Raw genomic sequence first — 23,222 nt, 5'->3', positions numbered from 1 at the left:
CTCCTCCGATCAGGAAGATAATCAGGAGAAATCCTGCTATCATAAATCCAAATATGAAGCATCTTCTACGTCCTCGACAGACAGAATCTTGAGACACAACGGCTTCCAGTATTTGTAGGAGTCCATTGTGTATGCAGCAAATAATGTCCCGTCGGGGCAGGAGGGCTCCCTTACCCCCTGTCTTCTTGTTGCAAAAATGTGGTCAATTGTGCTGAGAGACCAGTTAATCAATTCCATGATTGTAGAGTTTGGGAGGAGTGAAAAGGAGAAACTCTGAAGACGAGACAGGACAAAAAGCAGTAGCAGGGCAGATAGATAAGGGAGAGGAGCAGAAAAAGCGTCCGCCTTCGTCGAGAGCCGGAAGAAGAAGATGGGGGTTATTGGGGGTAATGGGGTAGAGGCTGTGATTGGTTCGCTTGGAAGCAACACATTTCCAGTTCTGGTTCGTGAAGCAGTCGTGAACTTTCAGCCTCTTTTCTTCGTGTGTGTGTGATTTTTTTTTTTTTGGGTTGTTTGTTTTTTTTGCACAATAGTTGTCCTGATCTCTTTGATTCAGTGTGACCCGAAAAGCTTGAAGCTAAACAAAGTATCAACTAGTGCTCTGGGGGGTTTAGCACCGCGGAGAAATGGAGAGACGGAGAAGTCTGAAGGTTCACGACGGCTTTAGTTAAAGAGAGAGAGTTACCCCGTCCCCAGCGAGTGTCCCCAGACGTAAAGCTTTTGATTCTTTTCTGTCCGTCGTTTCAACCAATCGTAGATGAAGAGAGCGTCTGATGTCATCCCTCCTTCTGAGGGGGAGCCGTCGGAATCCCCCCATCCTGGAGACACACACATCAGTGAAATACACACACACATCAGCTAAACATTATACATTTTTTATTTTATTTTTTTGCATTGTCTTATTTTCTTCTGTGCATGATGCTTTTCTTTCTTTTTTAGCTACTTTTATTATGGTGATTGTTTTTGTTTGGTTTTTTTCATTGACTTTTTTTCTTCTCTACTGTGCTTGATGCCTTTCGTTTTAGCTACTTTTATTATTGACTCACTTGTCTTTTAATTACTTTTATATTGACATACTTTTATATGTCAAGAAGAAGAGTATATACTCTATATATGTATTATTGTTGTTATTAGTATTATTATTGTTATTGCTACTATTATTCTTTTATATATAGGATACTCTTATATTGCAAGAAGGGGCCGGACTAGATAAGCATTTGCTTCTTCCTGTCCCTTCTTGAACAAAACTGGTTGTGTTTTATTATTGTTGTTGATGCATGGTGTGTGTTTTTTTTTATTGTTTTGTTCAAGATGAATAAAGATCAAATCAAATCCACACACACACACACACACACACACACACACACACACACACACACACACACACACACACACACACACACACACACACACACACACACACACACACACACACACACACACACACACACACACACACACACACACACACACACACACACACACACACACACACACACACACACCTCTGTAGTCGAAGGTCACCACGTGGTATCCTGCAGAACTGAGGACCTGAAAGAGGACGCACCGTTACCACGGAAACCTGCAGGTTAGCATGCATGTTAGCTAGAGAACCAGCGGTCTGGACCAGAACCGGTCTGGACCAGAACCAGAACCTCACCTTGTACAGCTGGACCCGGTGGTCGCCCCCCCTGGTGCCGGCGTTGCCGTGGAGATAGAGGATGACGGGGTGGGCGGAGCCTGAGCCTGAGGGGGCGGAGCTAGAGCCCAGTGAGGTCTCGTACCAGGAACCGTCCTTCCCCTGAGCTTCCCGCCACAACTGGGCCGGAACCGTGTGCCTGGAACACAGGGGGGTGTTTTACCGTTGACGTAACTGCAGGTCGAACACCTGCCATGAGGTGTGTGTGTGTGTGTGTGTGTGTGTATGTGTGTATGTGTGTGTATTGTGTTACCAGACTCCGATCCTCAGGTCCGTCTCTGGTTCCAGGTAAAAGTTGTGTGTGTGGTTCAACCCCTGGTCCAGCGGCCGCTTCAGGTCGATGAAGTACGGCATCCTCACTGGGGGGGGGGGGGGGTGGGTCACATGGTCACATGACGGGTCACATGGTCACATGACTGGTACAAATAAATCTGACACAAACACAAAGCTATTTTTAAATGGTGATTTATCTAAGTCGGCCATAAACTGATCAAACGCAGGATTTCTGGCGGGAAATCTCCAGGAGCTTCAACAGATTGGAATGATTGTGGCCGTGGATCGGACTGAGACAGAGTTTACATTTCACTGGAATGTTTCTGTCATTCTGCTGCTCGACAAAACCGAGACACAGAAATACAGAATTACAGTAATCCCTGGCTGTAACACGGTTCTCCTTTCACGTCTCGCTGCTTCACGGATTTACATTGTGCATCGTGTTCTGCATTCTGATTGGCTAAACAGTCTCCGCTTCTTCACTTCCTGTGTCAATAACGTTGGTTGCTTAGTAACAAGCTGAGAACGACCAATGAGCTTCAGCAGCAGCTGAAGAACCTTTGATGAATCGTTCATTAGATTCTCAGATATAATCCATGGTGTCGGTTTATAAGAAGGTCCGGTACCGGTCCCCCCCCCCCCCCCCGACCCGGTCCAGAACTCACCAAAGTTGAGGAAGACCAGCTTGGCCTGGATGGAGGGACAGAGTTTCACCAGGACGGGGATGAAGATGTAGACGGCCAGCAGCACCATCATCATCCTCTTCAGCTTCCCCACCAGCCCCAACCTGCAGGACAATAATACCAATCATGGAATAACTCCACCAATAATGGAATAACTTCACCAATAATGGAATAACTCCACCAATAATGGAATAACTCCACCAATAATGGAATAACTTCACCAATAATGGAATAACTCCACCAATAATGGAATAACTCCACCAATAATGGAATAACTCCACCAATAATGGAATAACTCCACCAATAAGGGAATAACTCCACCAATAATATAATAACTCCACCAATAATGGAATAACTCCACCAATAATGGAATAACTCCACCAATAATGGAATAACTTCACCAATAATGGAATAACTTCACCAATAATGGAATAACTTCACCAATAATGGAATAACTTCACCAATAATGGAATAACTTCACCAATAATGGAATAACTCCACCAATAATGGAATAACTCCACCAATAATGGAATAACTTCACCAATAATGGAATAACTCCACCAATAATGGAATAACTTCACCAATAATGGAATAACTCCACCAATAATGGAATAACTCCACCAATAATGGAATAACTTCACCAATCATGGAATAACTCCACCAATAATGGAATAACTTCACCAATAATGGAATAACTCCACCAATAATGGAATAACTCCACCAATAATGGAATAACTTCAGCAATCATGGAATAACTCCACCAATAATGGAATAACTCCACCAATAATGGAATAACTTCACCAATCATGGAATAACTCCACCAATAATGGAATAACTCCACCAATAATGGAATAACTCCACCAATAATGGAATAACTCCACCAATCATGGAATAACTCCACCAATAATGGAATAACTTCACCAATAATATAATAACTCCACCAATAATGTAATAACTCCACCAATAATGGAATAACTTCACCAATAATGGAATAACTCCACCAATAATGGAATAACTTCACCAATCATGGAATAACTCCACCAATAATGGAATAACTTCACCAATCATGGAATAACTCCACCAATAATGGAATAACTTCACCAATAATGGAATAACTCCACCAATAATGGAATAACTTCACCAATCATGGAATAACTCCACCAATAATGGAATAACTTCACCAATAATGGAATAACTTCACCAATAATGGAATAACTCCACCAATAATGGAATAACTCCACCAATAATGGAATAACTCCACCAATAATGGAATAACTCCACCAATAATGGAATAACTTCACCAATAATGGAATAACTTCACCAATAATGTAATAACTTCGCCAATAATGTAATAACTCCGCCAATAATGTAATAACTTCACCAATAATGTAATAACTTCACCAATAATGGAATAATGTAATAACTTCACCAATAATGTAATAACTTCACCAATAATGTAATAACTTCACCAATAATGTAATAACTCCGCCAATAATGTAATAACTTCACCAATAATGGAATAACTCCGCCAATAATGGAATAACTTCACCAATAATGGAATAACGTCACCAATAATGGAATAACGTCACCAATAATGGAATAACTTCACCAATAATGGAATAACTCCACCAGTAATGTAATAACTTCACCAATAATGGAATAACTCCGCCAATAATGTAATAACTTCGCCAATAATGTAATAACTTCGCCAATAATGTAATAACTTCGCCAATAATGTAATGACTCCGCCAATAATGGAATAACTTTGCCAATAATGGAATAACTTCACCAATAATGGAATAACTCCACCAATAATGGAATAATGGAATAACTCCACCAATAATGGAATAACTTCCCCAATAATGGAATAACTTCCCCAATAATGGAATAACTTCCCCAATAATGGAATAACTTCCCCAATAATGGAATAACTCCACCAATAATGGAATAACTCCACCAATAATGGAATAACTTCACCAATAATGTAATAACTTCACCAATAATGGAATAACTCCGCCAATAATGTAATAACTCCGCCAATAATGTAATAACTCCGCCAATAATGTAATAACTCCACCAATAATGGAATAATGTAATAACTTCATCAATAATGTAATAACTTCACCAATAATGTAATAACTTCACCAATAATGTAATAACTTCACCAATAATGTAATAACTCCACCAATAATGGAATAATGTAATAACTCCACCAATAATGGAATAACTCCACCAATAATGGAATAACTCCACCAATAATGGAATAACTCCACCAATAATGGAATAACGTCACCAATAATGGAATAACGTCACCAATAATGGAATAACGTCACCAATAATGGAATAACGTCACCAATAATGGAATAACGTCACCAATAATGGAATAACGTCACCAATAATGTAATAACTTCACCAATAATGTAATAACTTCACCAATAATGTAATAACTCCGCCAATAATGGAATAACTCCGCCAATAATGGAATAACTCCGCCAATAATGGAATAACTCCACCAATACTGGAATAATGTAATAACTTCCCCAATAATGGAATAACTCCACCAATAATGGAATAACGTCACCAATAATGTAATAACTTCACCAATAATGTAATAACTCCACCAATAATGGAATAACTTCAGCAATCATGGAATAACTTCACCAATAATGGAATAACTCCACCAATAATGGAATAACTCCACCAATAATGGAATAACTCCACCAATAATGGAATAACTCCACCAATAATGGAATAACTCCACCAATAATGGAATAACTTCACCAATAATGGAATAACTTCACCAATAATGTAATAACTCCACCAATAATGGAATAACTCCGCCAATAATGTAATAACTCCACCAGTAATGTAATAACTCCACCAGTAATGGAATAACTCCACCAGTAATGGAATAACTCCACCAGTAATGGAATAACTTCACCAATAATGTAATAACTCCACCAATAATGGAATAACTCCACCAATAATGGAATAACTCCACCAATAATGGAATAACTTCACCAATAATGGAATAACTTCACCAATAATGGAATAACTCCACCAATAATGGAATAACTCCACCAATAATGGAATAACTTCACCAATAATGGAATAATGTAATAACTTCACCAATAATGTAATAACTTCACCAATAATGTAATAACTTCACCAATAATGTAATAACTCCGCCAATAATGTAATAACTTCACCAATAATGGAATAACTCCGCCAATAATGGAATAACTTCACCAATAATGGAATAACGTCACCAATAATGGAATAACGTCACCAATAATGGAATAACTTCACCAATAATGGAATAACTCCACCAGTAATGTAATAACTTCACCAATAATGGAATAACTCCGCCAATAATGTAATAACTTCGCCAATAATGTAATAACTTCGCCAATAATGTAATAACTTCGCCAATAATGTAATGACTCCGCCAATAATGGAATAACTTTGCCAATAATGGAATAACTTCACCAATAATGGAATAACTCCACCAATAATGGAATAATGGAATAACTCCACCAATAATGGAATAACTTCCCCAATAATGGAATAACTTCCCCAATAATGGAATAACTTCCCCAATAATGGAATAACTTCCCCAATAATGGAATAACTCCACCAATAATGGAATAACTCCACCAATAATGGAATAACTTCACCAATAATGTAATAACTTCACCAATAATGGAATAACTCCGCCAATAATGTAATAACTCCGCCAATAATGTAATAACTCCGCCAATAATGTAATAACTCCACCAATAATGGAATAATGTAATAACTTCATCAATAATGTAATAACTTCACCAATAATGTAATAACTTCACCAATAATGTAATAACTTCACCAATAATGTAATAACTCCACCAATAATGGAATAATGTAATAACTCCACCAATAATGGAATAACTCCACCAATAATGGAATAACTCCACCAATAATGGAATAACTCCACCAATAATGGAATAACGTCACCAATAATGGAATAACGTCACCAATAATGGAATAACGTCACCAATAATGGAATAACGTCACCAATAATGGAATAACGTCACCAATAATGGAATAACGTCACCAATAATGTAATAACTTCACCAATAATGTAATAACTTCACCAATAATGTAATAACTCCGCCAATAATGGAATAACTCCGCCAATAATGGAATAACTCCGCCAATAATGGAATAACTCCACCAATACTGGAATAATGTAATAACTTCCCCAATAATGGAATAACTCCACCAATAATGGAATAACGTCACCAATAATGTAATAACTTCACCAATAATGTAATAACTCCACCAATAATGGAATAACTTCAGCAATCATGGAATAACTTCACCAATAATGGAATAACTCCACCAATAATGGAATAACTCCACCAATAATGGAATAACTCCACCAATAATGGAATAACTCCACCAATAATGGAATAACTCCACCAATAATGGAATAACTTCACCAATAATGGAATAACTTCACCAATAATGTAATAACTCCACCAATAATGGAATAACTCCGCCAATAATGTAATAACTCCACCAGTAATGTAATAACTCCACCAGTAATGGAATAACTCCACCAGTAATGGAATAACTCCACCAGTAATGGAATAACTTCACCAATAATGGAATAACTCCACCAATAATGGAATAACTTCACCAATAATGGAATAACTTCACCAATAATGGAATAACTCCACCAATAATGGAATAACTCCACCAATAATGGAATAACTTCACCAATAATGGAATAACTTCACCAATAATGTAATAACTCCACCAATAATGGAATAACTCCACCAATAATGGAATAACTTCACCAATAATGTAATAACTCCACCAATAATGGAATAACTCCACCAATAATGGAATAACTCCACCAATAATGGAATAACTTCACCAATCATGGAATAACTCCACCAATAATGGAATAACTCCACCAATAATGGAATAACTCCACCAATAATGGAATAACTCCACCAATCATGGAATAACTTCACCAATCATGGAATAAAATGTCCAGCCCCAACCTGAGGGGGCGGAGCATCAAGGTGAGGGGCATGCTGGGAGATTTACAAGCCAAGCAGAGATTAGACGGAGTGACACATCTCTGACACGTTAGCTAACGGGTCTCCAACCTTTTCTGAACCAGGACCGGTTTAATGTCTGACAATATTATCACGGCCCAATCTAAAGGTGTAGTTGATAAAAACGATATAAAATGACGTGTGGTGTCGCGGCCTTGACGTGCGTCAAGTAAGACGGATGTAACAGAGAGAATCCGGTCACTTTTCAAAATAAAACATTTTCAAAAATATTTAATAAAATAAAATGAAAATTGTAAATGACCTTTAATATGAGTATTTCTATAAATGTGTTTTTATGTTTGTTTTCTCATTAACGTTATTTAAAGCCAGGCTTCTATCTTATTTGTTATATATTAAGGAGACCGATATTTAGTGCTTTTATTTTGAAGGCCTTGTAAACATCCGGCTCTTCGGACTTTAACGGTAAAAGTTTAAACTAGTGTCTTGAATGGTAAAGTGGTGACACTGACGCAAAAAGCTCCTGCTGATCAGGATTTGTTTTATTTGCAAATGTCGTATTTATGTCCAGCTTGAGTTTGGTTGCCATGGTTACTCATGTATTGTGTTAACGGTAGCTTTATTACCGAGCAGCTACTGCGTCGGTATTTTGCGTATTTTATTTTATTCATTTATAGCTCTTACGGTGTGTTTGCAGTGTTTTTACATCCAAGGAATAAAAACATTGTGAACCATCAGTTTGAGAGTCGACCATCATCAGTCGGGGATGAAACAGAAATTATCTTTTCTTTCTGTGCGTCCCGGTATCGGGCCGCGGCCCGGGGGTTGGACATCACTGCCGTAGCTGTTTCTGCTGTTAAATATTCAGCTGAAACCTGAGGTGTGTGTGTGTGTGTGTGTGTGTGTGTGTGTGTGTGTGTGTGTGTGTGCGTGTGTGTGTGTGTGTGTGTGTGCGTGTGTGTGAATTATTCATGTCAGCAGAACCATCTTCTCTCAGATCAGATACTGAAGCAACTGAACAAGAATAAAGAATAAAACGCTTTACAAAAATAAAGTTGTCTTTATTTATTTTTTCATATGTATTATTTTTATGTACTTTGCTTATTAATTAATTTATTTTTATTTTCCTCTCCTTCTGTGTCTCGCTCTTATCTTTATTGCTTTTCTAATTAAATGGATTAAACTAGTCTGTGGGTTCAGACGGAATTAATGGAAAAGGTAGACGACGTGTTTGTAGAGGAATGTAGGAGCTGATACTGAAATAAAAACTACGTTAAAAAAAATAAAATAAAGTTGTAATTTTCTTAGAAATTAAATCTGTGATGTTAATTTCATACATTTACAATAAAAACAGAAGTGACGTTTTTCTATTTTTCAAGAATAAATCTGTAAAGTCAGATTTCTGTTTCCATTTAAAAAAATTAAGTCACTATGAATCAGAATAAAAATAATAAAAAAGTATAAAAGAATAAAATAAAAAATAAAATAAATAAAAGAATAAAAAGACTCCTACAAAATAAAGTTTCCATTTTTCAAGAATAAATGTTAAATGTATTAGTGAAGTTTTAATTGTACAGATGGATTTACTGGAGTAAAAGTTGTTTCATGAGAATAAAGTTGGAATGGAACCAGAATAAAGAGTAAAGTGCAACAATAAATCCATAAATGACATCAGGGTGGAGGAAGAACGAGGAGTGGAGGACTGACTCAGCGTTTAGCAGAACCAGGTCGTCTCCAAACGTGGAGCCAGAACCGGTGTGACCCGGACCAGCAGGTTTAACACATCAACACACCAGTGGTACCAGGCGCTGGTTCTGGGATCAACCCGGATTAACGCTGGTGCAGTAAAAGCATGTTCAAGCAGAGGTCATGTGACCACTGAGATCAAGTTTATTTCCCTCGTATAAAGTATCTGGAGGTTCTGGAGGTTTGTGTGTTTGGACCCAATGAAACCTTCATATTAACCTCATCAAACTGTTACATTCACAAATGTAAATTTACACATAGAAAACCCTCTTTTGTTGTTTTTTACAATGAGCTCAAACATCGACTCCATTACATTTCTCTTAATCAAAACTATTAATATCTGCTCATTTTAATGTTTTCTTGTAAACTCTTACCCCCCTGGCATGAAATGTGATTTCTATGTTCTCTTGAAGATATATCATTTGTAAACTTCATGTTCGATTTTAAATCTAAATCAGATTTATTAATCAAGACGATGTTAAAAAAAGGAAAATGGATTTTCCTTTTTTGCAGCTGCGTTACAGACAGAGCTCGTCTATTCATCTTTGTTTGGTCAAGAAAAACGTAAATGTTGTCACTTTACTAAACTCAAGGAGGATTTACAGGATCTTTCAATTGCACTTCATTCCCAATAGGGACATTTGTTTGCTATTTTTCTTTAAAAATAAAGATAAAATATTTGAAACAATTTATTCCATTGTCTTTTGTAGTTTTACCAAAAAAATCTAAATCGAAAATCGGGTTTTCAGAGAAAAAAAAAAATCTGGATTTTATTTTTGTCCAAAATCGCCCAGCCCTATGTTTTTGTGAAATAAAGTTTTTTTTTTAATTAAAAAATAAAATAAAAATAAACCCTGGCCCAGAATCCATTTGCTGCCGTTAGTTAAACAGTTGTGTGACGGGGGAAATAAAAGGACAGCGTTTGGACTGGGACGTTCATTTAGTCGTATAGACGGCCTGTCCTCTTAGATTAGCCTCCAAATAAAGATTATCCAATATAAAAATAATAATAATAATAAAGTATCTGCCCCCTAGAACCCAGCAGGGGTCAGAGGTCACGGGGTCAGAGGTCACGGCTCCTCTGGTTCTGTGAGGTGCATTCTGGGTAAAAGTCTGTCTGGGTCACATGACCCGAGGTGCCGACTCAGAACCCAGACTTCTGCTTCCAGAACCGCAGTGATGTCACTTCCTGTCGGTGCAGACACTTCCTGTTTTCAGTTCCTGTCGTGAACCAAGGCTAAGGCCGTTTTCGAATTCGCATACTGTACTACAAGTATACACTGATTTGGCCAAAGTGTAGTAAGTAGTATGCTGTATGTGAACAGAAGGAAATCTGCAGTGTGCGAAAAATACCCGGATGTTGTACTGATCTGGAAAAAAATCCGCAGCATGCTTCAAACAGCCTACCTCGCTTACTATATCCCAGAATGCAATGCGGCCTCGGCCGGGCAGCGATTTTTTTCTTTTTTTTCTCAAAGCTTTATTGAGAAAACAGCTGCAATCGGACAGTGATGTGATGTGATGTGATGAGATGTGAAGGCAGAAAGGACTAGTTACACCGTGGAGAGGGAGAAGGAGGAATATAAATGTAAGTAACTTTAATATATAACCTTTTTAATTCAATTTAGTGTAAGGACAACGATTAAAAATTGTGGGTTTTTAATAGTATGTTAGGTTTTTGTTAGTTATCTTAGCTAAGTTATCCGTAAATAAAAGTGAACTAAGTGTTATGACAACGTTATATATCGGTAGTTCGTTGTCTTTTCATGAAATAACTACTTTTCATTGCTGTGTTTTGACAGAGAATTTGTCCGGGAGCTGAAATAAATAGATGCAGAGAGAGCTACTCGACAGAGAGGAGAACTTGTTAATAATACAATAAAATTAACTTCAATAGACTGATATGTTCATTTCAATACATTTATTTAAATCCATTTCCATCCCTTATGTCATTTCATCAATGAATGTGGTTTTACTGCTATTTCAACATTTAAGATAAGATAATCCTTTATTAGTCCCACATCGGGGAAATCTGCAAAATATTGCCCGACTGGAATCGAACCCCCGTTCGCTGTACGAAAGTCACTAATCAACCCATTGAGCTATAAGATATACAGCTCTGATCTGTCTGTGGTATATATATATCCATCTAGTAACAACACGAAGCTTCACTTTATATTCAGACAAACTAACGTGACAGCTACAACTGTTAGATTTAATATATTAAACCAACATTTATTTCCTAAATGATTTATTTCAGCCGGTGACAATTCTCCACAGAGCTGCAGGTTTCTCCCCGGGACGAGGCCGTGGGTTGACCCGGCGATCGCGTCTGTTCTCCGGCCGTGAGCTGCTGATGCGGCCGGACCGGCGGCTCTTTTGATCCCCGAAACATCGGATCAAATTTCTACGCCTTACTTTTACGCCTGAATGTTAAAAGATGTTAAAACGTAATAAAGTGGCATATTAACAGCGCTACAGCTGGAATTACAACAGCTTCTAGTCCAGTGTTTCTCAATCCTGGTCCTCCTGCATGTTTTAGATGTTTCCCTGCTTCAGCGCACCGTGATAAAAGTACCTGTGTCATCAACAGAGTTGTGCAGACCTTGGTGACAAGCTAATTAGGACCTTTAATTAGAATCAGGTGTGTTGGTGCAGGGAAACATCTAAAACATGCAGGACAGGGGTCCACGAGGACCAGGATTGAGAAACACTCTAGTCTGCTTTTAAATCTCATCTTTCGCTGGTGCGAGATGCATTCTGGGATACACTGTAGCACACTGCTGTGTGAACGGTCTGCTGGAGCAGCGTACTGAATCCTTCATTCAGTAGGCAGTATTCAGTGCATACTTTGCAGTATGTAGCATATAGTGCGGTAGTGTCTGAATTCGAAAACGGCCTAATTTTAGAGTTTTAACGCTAAACCTGCTGATGTTCTGGTGACCCACAATGCACTGGGGCGACCTGATCCCTGATCCAATCTGACCTTCAGGTTACCCACAATGCACTGCAGCTCCAACCTGCTGAGCTGGTGAGGATTATGATGAAGAGGAGGAGGAAGAGGAGGAAGAGGATGAAGAGGATGAAGACGAGGCCTGAACCTCAGACACAATATTAGTTTAAGATTAAGATTCCCAGAATATTGTAATTTTTTGAGATAGGATATTTGAGTTTTCTTAAGCTGTAAACCATAATCAGCAATATTAAAATAATAAAAGGCTTGCAATATTTCAGTTGATTTGTAATGAATCCAGAATGTATGACATTTTTGTTTTTGTAATTGCATTACAGAAAATAAAGAACTTTATCACAATATTCTAATTTTCTGAGACAGTCCTGTATTTATCACCAATTCTAATTCTAATAATTATTCTTGGCATTATCATGATATATTGTTTTATAGTGTATTATTATATTATGTTATGAGATCTCATGGGATGTTTTATTATATTGTTATATATTATAGTATGCTGATATCATTTTGTTATATGTTATAATATTATAAAAATTGTTATATTAGGATATTATTATATTATATGCTATTTTAGTATTACACACATACATATATATATATATATATATATATATATATCCCCCCCCCCAGCATCAACCAGACCTCCTCCTTTGTCCTCCGGTTCTGGTCCGACCGGCTGCTGGTCTCACCAGAACCGGTCTGACCAGTCGGGAGAGACAAGAGGACTCCTCAGAGACCTGGACCTGAACCTGGACCTGGACCAGGTCTTCTTCCAGTGATGATATTCACTATTTATGTTCCTTTATCTGATACAACCTTCTAATCATTTATACCAAAACAATTCAGATTAAACTAAAATATGGAGGTTTTTTTGTTCCAAAATTAAATAAATAAATACATCATTAATTAAATGTGTCATTAATTAATTAAAATGGGAATGAAATATGTCATTAGTTCATTAGTTAAATGTGTAATTAATTAATTAAATGTGCAATTAATTAATTAAAATTTGAATGAAATATGTCATTAATTAATTAAATGTGTTTATTAATTAATTAAATGTGTTATTAGTTAATTAAAATACAATTAATTTGAAGTAAAAACATATATTATTTCAGTATTTAATTAATTACATATTTAATTGATGAATGATATAGTTAATTCCCATTTTAATTAATTAATGACATATTTAATTAGTTAATTATACATTTCATTCCCATTTAAATGAATGAATGATGTTTTTCTTTATTTAATTTTGGCACAAAAAAATCCTCCATATTTTTGTGCCAAAATTAAATAAATAATATATTATTAATTAATTAAAATGGGAATGAAATATATCATTCATTAATTAAATAATTATTTAAAAACTGAAATAATTAAATGTTTTTACTTAAAATGAATTGTATTTCAATTAATTAATGACACATTTATTTAATTTATTACACATCTAATTAATGAATGACACATTTAATTAATGAATGACATATTTCATTCCCATTTTAATTAATGGCACATTTAATTAACTAATTAATGATGTATTTATTTATTTAATTCTGGCACAAAAAAATCCACCATACAAAAACACAAACTTGTTCAGAGGAAAAACCCCTCAGACCTGCTGGACCAGGACCTGAACCTGGACCTGGACCTGGACCTGCACCCCCCCCCCTTCCCCCCGGGTCTTACCTCCGGAACGGCTTCCTCATGGCCGGCTCCTCCCCGGGACCGGGTCTCTGCTTCAGGTCCTGGTCCTGGTCCTGGTCCTGGTCCTGGTCCTGGTCCTGGTCCTGGTCCTGGTCCTGGTCCTGGTCCTGGTCCTGGTTCCGCCGCCGCATCACTGGAACAGGGGGGGGTTCCGTTATGATGTGTCCGGGGACGGAGCGCCGATGCCGGGCAGGAACCGGAGCAGATCCCGCTGCAGCGAGATCCGCAGAGAACAGCTGATCCAGCACGGCGGCCTCGGCCAATCAGGGCGCTGCGCGGGGGTCACGTGGTCCCGGCGCTGCCGCGGCGGTCACGTGACCCGGTGTCCTGCCAATTTCTGCTGCTTTGCCAAAAAATGCTCCCTAATCCTACAACGAGCTGCAATTCTACCGTGTTTTACTCCCTAAACCACTTCCTTGTCTCTTACCAGGCCGTTACTGTAAATAAGAATGTTCTTAATGACCTGCCTGGTTAAATAAAGCCCAATGACTGAATGAATATCAAATAAAGCCATATAATTGTTGTTTTTTCCTCTTTATCGTATAATGTTCACAAAGTGTAATATAATTCATGTCATGGGTAGTTTATTTTGAAGGATAAAATATTCAAAATCCCATATTATCGATTTAGCGTGGCAATCAAACTTTGAAAATCGACTGTGCGCATGCGCAGAACCACAAAGGAGCATTTCTCGGCCGGGAGCAGAAATTGGCAGAACACCGGCGCTGCTGCGGCGGTCACGTGATCCCGGCGCTGCTGCGTCCGCGGTTTTTAGTGACAGGCGAAAAAAGAAACATGTGCTGCGTTCAGGGACGGGGGGAAACCCCGCTACCCGCGGCGGGGGTCAGACATAAACACGGTGTTTTTGCTGAAGACAAGAATTTGGACTTAATAATTTGGTGTTATTGGGAAAGTACTTCATTCACAAATGTAGATATTTTAAGACCAAACCGTGTTTGACCCGTTATAAATAATAAGCTAAAGCTCTTGAGTAATATGGAGGATTTTTTGTGCCAAAATTAAATAAATAAATACATCATTAATTAATTAAAATGGGAATTAAATATATCCTTAATTAATTAAATGTGTCATTAATTAAAATTAGAATGAAATATGTCATTAATTAATTAAAATACAATTCATTTTAAGTAAAAATATATATCTAATATTTCAGCATTTAATTAATTAATGATACATTTAATTAATGATTTTGTGTTGCGTGTGAATCATGAAATGTAAAACTGCATTTAATTAATTAATGACACATTTAATTAATGATTTCGTGTTGCTGAATCATGGAATGTAAATGTAAAACTGTCAGTACTTGAGTCTTGTTAAAGAAAAGAAAGCCCTTAAACTGTTTTATTTTTACTTGAAAGATATGATTTAATATGAGATGGCCCTTGTGACTTATTATTATTATTATAATTAGATTCTCAGTGTATATTTTGTAATACTGATGTTGCTCAACCCAAGGTGTGTGCCATGTCTATGTTTCAATAAAAATAAAATAAAAATAAATAAATGAATAAATAAGTAAACACGGATAGAAGGGCCGCCAGGTCAGAACTCGGCTCGGTTCCGTTTGACCCGGTTGGATTCTACAGAACCGAGTTATATTAAACTGAAATCCACCTTTCAATAACCACGTCTACCTCATACTGTAATAATATAATATAACTGGACTTTTTACCAACTACCTCCTGCACTGCTGTAAATACTGTAAATACTGCTGTAAATACTGCTGTAAATACTGCTGTAAATACTGCTGGAAATACTGCTGTAAATACTGTAAATACTGCTGTAAATACTGCTGTAAATACTGTAAATACTGCTGTAAATACTGTAAATACTGCTGTAAATACTGCTGTAAATACTGTAAATACTGCTGTAAATACTGTAAATACTGCTGTAAATACTGCTGTAAATACTGTAAATACTGTAAATACTGCTGTAAATACTGCTGTAAATACTGCTGTAAATACTGCTGTAAATACTGTAAATACTGCTGTAAATACTGTAAATACTGCTGTAAATACTGCTGTAAATACTGTAAATACTGTAAATACTGCTGTAAATACTGTAAATACTGCTGTAAATACTGCTGTAAATACTGCTGTAAATGCTGGAAATACTGCTGTAAATGCTGTAAATACTGCTGTAAATACTGCTGTAAATACTGTAAATACTGCTGTAAATACTGCTGTAAATACTGTAAATACTGCTGTAAATACTGCTGTAAATACTGCTGTAAATACTGCTGTAAATACTGTAAATACTGTAAATACTGCTGTAAATACTGTAAATACTGCTGTAAATACTGCTGTAAATACTGCTGTAAATGCTGGAAATACTGCTGTAAATGCTGTAAATACTGCTGTAAATACTGCTGTAAATACTGTAAATACTGCTGTAAATACTGCTGTAAATACTGTAAATACTGCTGTAAATACTGCTGTAAATACTGCTGTAAATACTACTGTAAATACTACTGTAAATACTGTAAATACTACTGTAAATACTGTAAATACTACTGTAAATACTGTAAATACTACTGTAAATACTGCTGTAAATACTGCTGTAAATGCTGGAAATACTGCTGTAAATACTGCTGTAAATACTGTAAATACTGCTGTAAATACTGTAAATACTGCTGTAAATACTGCTGTAAATACTGTAAATACTGTAAATACTGCTGTAAATACTGCTGTAAATACTGTAAATACTGCTGTAAATACTGCTGTAAATACTGCTGTAAATGCTGGAAATACTGCTGTAAATGCTGTAAATACTGCTGTAAATACTGCTGTAAATACTGTAAATACTGCTGTAAATACTGTAAATACTGTAAATACTGCTGTAAATACTGCTGTAAATACTGCTGTAAATACTACTGTAAATACTGTAAATACTACTGTAAATACTGTAAATACTACTGTAAATACTGTAAATACTACTGTAAATACTGTAAATACTACTGTAAATACTGCTGTAAATACTGCTGTAAATGCTGGAAATACTGCTGTAAATACTGCTGTAAATACTGTAAATACTGCTGTAAATACTGTAAATACTGCTGTAAATACTGCTGTAAATACTGTAAATACTGTAAATACTGCTGTAAATACTGCTGTAAATGCTGGAAATACTGCTGTAAATACTGCTGTAAATACTGTAAATACTGTAAATACTGCTGTAAATACTGTAAATACTGCTGTAAATACTGCTGTAAATACTGCTGTAAATGCTGGAAATACTGCTGTAAATGCTGTAAATACTGCTGTAAATACTGCTGTAAATACTGTAAATACTGCTGTAAATACTGCTGTAAATACTGTAAATACTGCTGTAAATACTGCTGTAAATACTGCTGTAAATACTGCTGTAAATACTGGAAATACTGCTGTAAATACTGCTGTAAATACTGTAAATACTGCTGTAAATACTGTAAATACTGCTGTAAATACTGTAAATACTACTGTAAATACTGCTGTAAATACTGCTGTAAATGCTGGAAATACTGCTGTAAATACTGCTGTAAATACTGTAAATACTGCTGTAAATACTGTAAATACTGCTGTAAATACTGCTGTAAATACTGTAAATACTGTAAATACTGCTGTAAATACTGCTGTAAATACTGTAAATACTGCTGTAAATACTGCTGTAAATACTGCTGTAAATGCTGGAAATACTGCTGTAAATGCTGTAAATACTGCTGTAAATACTGCTGTAAATACTGTAAATACTGCTGTAAATACTGTAAATACTGTAAATACTGCTGTAAATACTGCTGTAAATACTGCTGTAAATACTACTGTAAATACTGTAAATACTACTGTAAATACTGTAAATACTACTGTAAATACTGTAAATACTACTGTAAATACTGCTGTAAATACTGCTGTAAATGCTGGAAATACTGCTGTAAATACTGCTGTAAATACTGTAAATACTGCTGTAAATACTGTAAATACTGCTGTAAATACTGCTGTAAATACTGTAAATACTGTAAATACTGCTGTAAATACTGCTGTAAATGCTGGAAATACTGCTGTAAATACTGCTGTAAATACTGTAAATACTGCTGTAAATACTGTAAATACTGCTGTAAATACTGTAAATACTGTAAATACTGCTGTAAATACTGCTGTAAATACTGCTGTAAATACTACTGTAAATACTACTGTAAATACTGTAAATACTACTGTAAATACTGTAAATACTGCTGTAAATACTGCTGTAAATACTGCTGGAAATACTGCTGGAAATACTGCTGGAAATGCTGGAAATACTGCTGTAAATGCTGGAAATACTGCTGTAAATACTGCTGTAAATACTGCTGTAAATACTGCTGTAAATACTGCTGTAAATACTGCTGGAAATGCTGTAAATACTGCTGTAAATGCTGGAAATACTGCTGTAAATACTGCTGTAAATACTGCTGTAAATGCTGTAAATACTGCTGTAAATACTGCTGTAAATACTGTAAATACTGTAAATACTGCTGTAAATACTGCTGTAAATACTGCTGTAAATACTGCTGTAAATACTGCTGTAAATACTGTAAATACTGTAAATACTGCTGTAAATACTGTAAATACTGCTGTAAATACTGTAAATACTGCTGTAAATACTGTAAATACTGCTGTAAATACTGCTGTAAATACTGTAAATACTGTAAATACTGCTGTAAATACTGCTGTAAATACTGTAAATACTGCTGTAAATACTGTAAATACTGCTGTAAATACTGCTGTAAATACTGTAAATACTGTAAATACTGCTGTAAATACTGTAAATACTGCTGTAAATACTGCTGTAAATACTGCTGTAAATGCTGGAAATACTGCTGTAAATGCTGTAAATACTGCTGTAAATACTGCTGTAAATACTGTAAATACTGCTGTAAATACTGCTGTAAATACTGTAAATACTGCTGTAAATACTGCTGTAAATACTGCTGTAAATACTGGAAATACTGCTGTAAATACTGCTGTAAATACTGTAAATACTGCTGTAAATACTGTAAATACTGCTGTAAATACTGTAAATACTACTGTAAATACTGCTGTAAATACTGCTGTAAATGCTGGAAATACTGCTGTAAATACTGCTGTAAATACTGTAAATACTGCTGTAAATACTGCTGTAAATACTGTAAATACTGTAAATACTGCTGTAAATACTGCTGTAAATACTGTAAATACTGCTGTAAATACTGCTGTAAATACTGCTGTAAATGCTGGAAATACTGCTGTAAATGCTGTAAATACTGCTGTAAATACTGCTGTAAATACTGTAAATACTGCTGTAAATACTGCTGTAAATACTGCTGTAAATACTGCTGTAAATACTACTGTAAATACTGTAAATACTACTGTAAATACTGTAAATACTACTGTAAATACTGCTGTAAATACTGCTGTAAATGCTGGAAATACTGCTGTAAATACTGCTGTAAATACTGTAAATACTGCTGTAAATACTGTAAATACTGCTGTAAATACTGTAAATACTGTAAATACTGTAAATACTGCTGTAAATACTGCTGTAAATACTGCTGTAAATACTACTGTAAATACTACTGTAAATACTGTAAATACTACTGTAAATACTGTAAATACTGCTGTAAATACTGCTGTAAATACTGCTGGAAATACTGCTGGAAATACTGCTGGAAATGCTGTAAATACTGCTGTAAATGCTGGAAATACTGCTGTAAATACTGCTGTAAATACTGCTGTAAATACTGCTGTAAATACTGCTGTAAATACTGCTGGAAATGCTGTAAATACTGCTGTAAATGCTGGAAATACTGCTGTAAATACTGCTGTAAATACTGCTGTAAATGCTGTAAATACTGCTGTAAATACTGCTGTAAATACTGTAAATACTGTAAATACTGCTGTAAATACTGCTGTAAATACTGCTGTAAATACTGCTGTAAATACTGTAAATACTGTAAATACTGCTGTAAATACTGTAAATACTGCTGTAAATACTGTAAATACTGCTGGAAATACTGCTGGAAATGCTGGTGTAAATACTGCTGTAAATACTGCTGTAAATACTGCTGTAAATACTGCTGTAAATACTGCTGTAAATACTGCTGGAAATGCTGTAAATACTGCTGTAAATACTGCTGTAAATACTATAAATACTGCTGTAAATACTGCTGTAAATACTGTAAATACTGCTGGAAATACTGCTGGAAATACTGTAAATACTGCTGTAAATACTGCTGTAAATACTCTAAATACTGCTGTAAATACTGTAAATGCTGTAAATACTGCTGTAAATACTGTAAATACTATAAATACTGCTGTAAATACTATAAATACTGCTGTAAATACTGCTGTAAATACTGTAAATACTTCCACACTGTGAATGCTGCAATCACCCATAACTCTAATCTGTGTAAATCATATAATCACATCTCATCTGTTTATAAAATGTCATTGATTCATATCTGACCTGCACCTTGTAGCAAGTTATTTATTAATCTGCATTGTGTACATACATACATACTAACTGCAATTCGTTGCCTTGAACCTTAACATAAAAAAAAAATGTTTTCCTTTTGTTGCTAGAAAGAGATTGGTAGAAAGTACCTTTTTGTCAGTATTAGACTATGGTGATGTCATTTACATGCATGCATCTTCATTTCTTTTGAAGAAACTGGATGTAGTCTCTCATGCTGCCTTGCGGTTTGTGACTGGTTCAAGTGCACGTACACATCATTGTAATTTGTATCAAATGGTTGAATGGACTTCACTGAGTCTAAGGAGAAAATCACATGTTAATATTTATTGCAAAAGCATTACTGGGTAAACTACCGCTGTACATATCCAATTTATTAAAATATGACTCTAGTAGCTATAACACCAGATCATCAGAGAAAATTCTCCTCTCTCCTCCTCCAAGCACTGGAACAGAGTTGGTAAATCGGCCTTTTCCTTTTCTGCACCGCAAGCTTGGAATGAGCTACAACACTAATCAACTTAAATATTTACCCTCTCTTAACATGTACAAACATATGTTAAAATCAGTTTTCACAGAACAATGTCATTGTTTTTAATCAAGTGTCATTATTTGTCATGAATTATTTTTAGCTTTCTGATCCTTCTATGTTTTATGTTTGTTTCTTGTTTTGATATTTTTTTGTAAAGTTACTTGTCCTTGTTTGCATTTTCTTTTATATGAAACAGAATTTATTTTTCTGCTGCCATCTTGACCAGGGAGATATTGTATCTCTATAATGGGACTTTCCTGAATAAATAAAGGATAAATAAAACATGTGCAATGACAATACAGTTGAATCTAATCTAATATAATATAATACTGCTGCACCTTTCACTTTTTTAATTATATAAATGTTAATAAGAGTTGTCATTCGTCTATTTACTGTACAGTGAGTGAAAATAACAGAGTTAAATTCCCTGTTTGACCTGATTCTGATTCATCTCTGAAACGGGATCATCGACTAAAATCTCGCGAGAGTTGGAGTCTGACCTAAACATAAACATTTATAAACCTGTTTAACTAGAAAATGAATAAATAAAATAAACCTGTTTAACAGAGAAACCGAGCCTGGACGTCCTGGTGCTTATAAAAACCCAGTTTGGTTCTAATATATTGTAAAAACTCCCACTTTGTTCATGTTTACTGGCACTTTAATGAAACAATCCAACAAATAAAGTTAAAGAGCAGTTTCCTGCTGTCAGACAGGAAGTCCCGCCGCCTCAGAAACGTCATATTATAGTCGTAAACTGTTGTCCAATAACAACTTACAGCAAATATTGTATATCTTTACATTTAAAGAGCAGAAGAGCGCATTTTTTTTACCTTTGAAAGCGGCTCACATGTTGGTTGAGCTCGAGCTCAAGAAGCGAAGAGACTTCCGGGGTGTGACGTCACCGCGTCACGTGATCACAACACCATTCCTTTGGCGCTTTATTCAAACTTTCTGCACAGGAGGTCGACACATCAAGACAACTGTCACGTGTCAGGATACATGTCGAACGTGGGAGATGGAAGAACTTCAGAATTTTGCAGACAAGAATTCCACTGTCACAGGCCGACCTTCTAGATGATATTGTTATTGTGTGTGCTAGTCTCACAAACCTTAGCAAAAGTGTTGTTCTGAACAAATCTAAGAAATAAGGGTTCTGAATAATAACATCAAGTCTTGACTTTTTTTTATTTTCTCATCAGTGATTTGGAGCTGTGACTATGAATTGAATATCAGCCATTAATGATTTACTTGACTATTAAAGTTTTGCTAATAAACTACCGGAGTTATTTGTTTTTTCTCACTGATTGTGTAAATGTATTGATTATTTTCTCTTTTTAAAGCTACAAACATCCAACTTCCACAACTGTAAATATGCTGCACAAATATACATATATTCACTATATGTGTTGTATATCAAACTCAGGTATATTATAGATATATTAATCCCCACAAACCCTCAAATAAAAATAATGAATTTACCTAAAAATAATGAACTAAGTTTTAAAAAACAGTATTTTGCATTATATGCCTTTTAATGTTTTTCTTTTTATCATATTAGTGGGAACAGGTTTCTGTAAATTAATGGTGATAATGTGAGATGCAGGATGGACAATAAAGCTCATATAATTTTTAATTTTTAATTTTTTTTAAATAACTATCAACTTCATTCATTCAGCACAGACTAAGGTACACATGACATGGCTTTCATTCAAAGGCATTGCTTAATGAAACTCATTAAGAAACAAAGGGGACACAGTAAATTAACAAAAATAATAAGATAAATTAAATAAATATGAAATAATAAAATAACTTAATGTCTAGTGTATAAAATACATTCAGTTGACTGTCATAATTCTTTACAAACTTCAGCTGTGACAGCTGCTGACAGTGTCGCAGCTTCTCCTGATGTAAACACTAGGTTTCTCAACCAAATACAGATGAATATCCGGCCATTGGACATCGGGCCACTTTGTGATATCTTCCTCCGGGAAGGAAGTTGCTTTCCATCCGCCAAAGTTAGTTTAGTAACGTAATTTCCACGATCTTTTTCCGTCAA

General features: G+C 35.5%; 1 protein-coding gene across 1 annotated transcript in view; it reads right to left on the bottom strand.

Moving 5' to 3' along the window:
- Positions 1–14,397, bottom strand: part of abhd12 (abhydrolase domain containing 12, lysophospholipase) — a 20,733-nt gene extending 6,336 nt beyond the window's left edge. Inside the window, exons 1-6 of the mRNA XM_061744748.1 lie at positions 14,131–14,397; positions 2,638–2,759; positions 1,953–2,058; positions 1,661–1,838; positions 1,506–1,551; positions 686–818 (exon numbers count right to left, since the gene is read on the bottom strand). Coding sequence (XP_061600732.1) covers positions 686–818; positions 1,506–1,551; positions 1,661–1,838; positions 1,953–2,058; positions 2,638–2,759; positions 14,131–14,279 — 734 coding nt within the window. The 5' untranslated portion in view covers positions 14,280–14,397. The remainder of the gene's footprint in view (positions 1–685; positions 819–1,505; positions 1,552–1,660; positions 1,839–1,952; positions 2,059–2,637; positions 2,760–14,130) is intronic.
- Positions 14,398–23,222: the final 8,825 nt, after the last annotated feature.

Source organism: Cololabis saira, chromosome 17 (genome assembly GCF_033807715.1).
Source record: "Cololabis saira isolate AMF1-May2022 chromosome 17, fColSai1.1, whole genome shotgun sequence".
Taxonomy (NCBI): Eukaryota; Metazoa; Chordata; class Actinopteri; order Beloniformes; family Belonidae; genus Cololabis; species Cololabis saira.
Note: the sequence above shows the minus strand (reverse complement) of the source record. Positions and strands in the feature narration are given on the sequence as shown.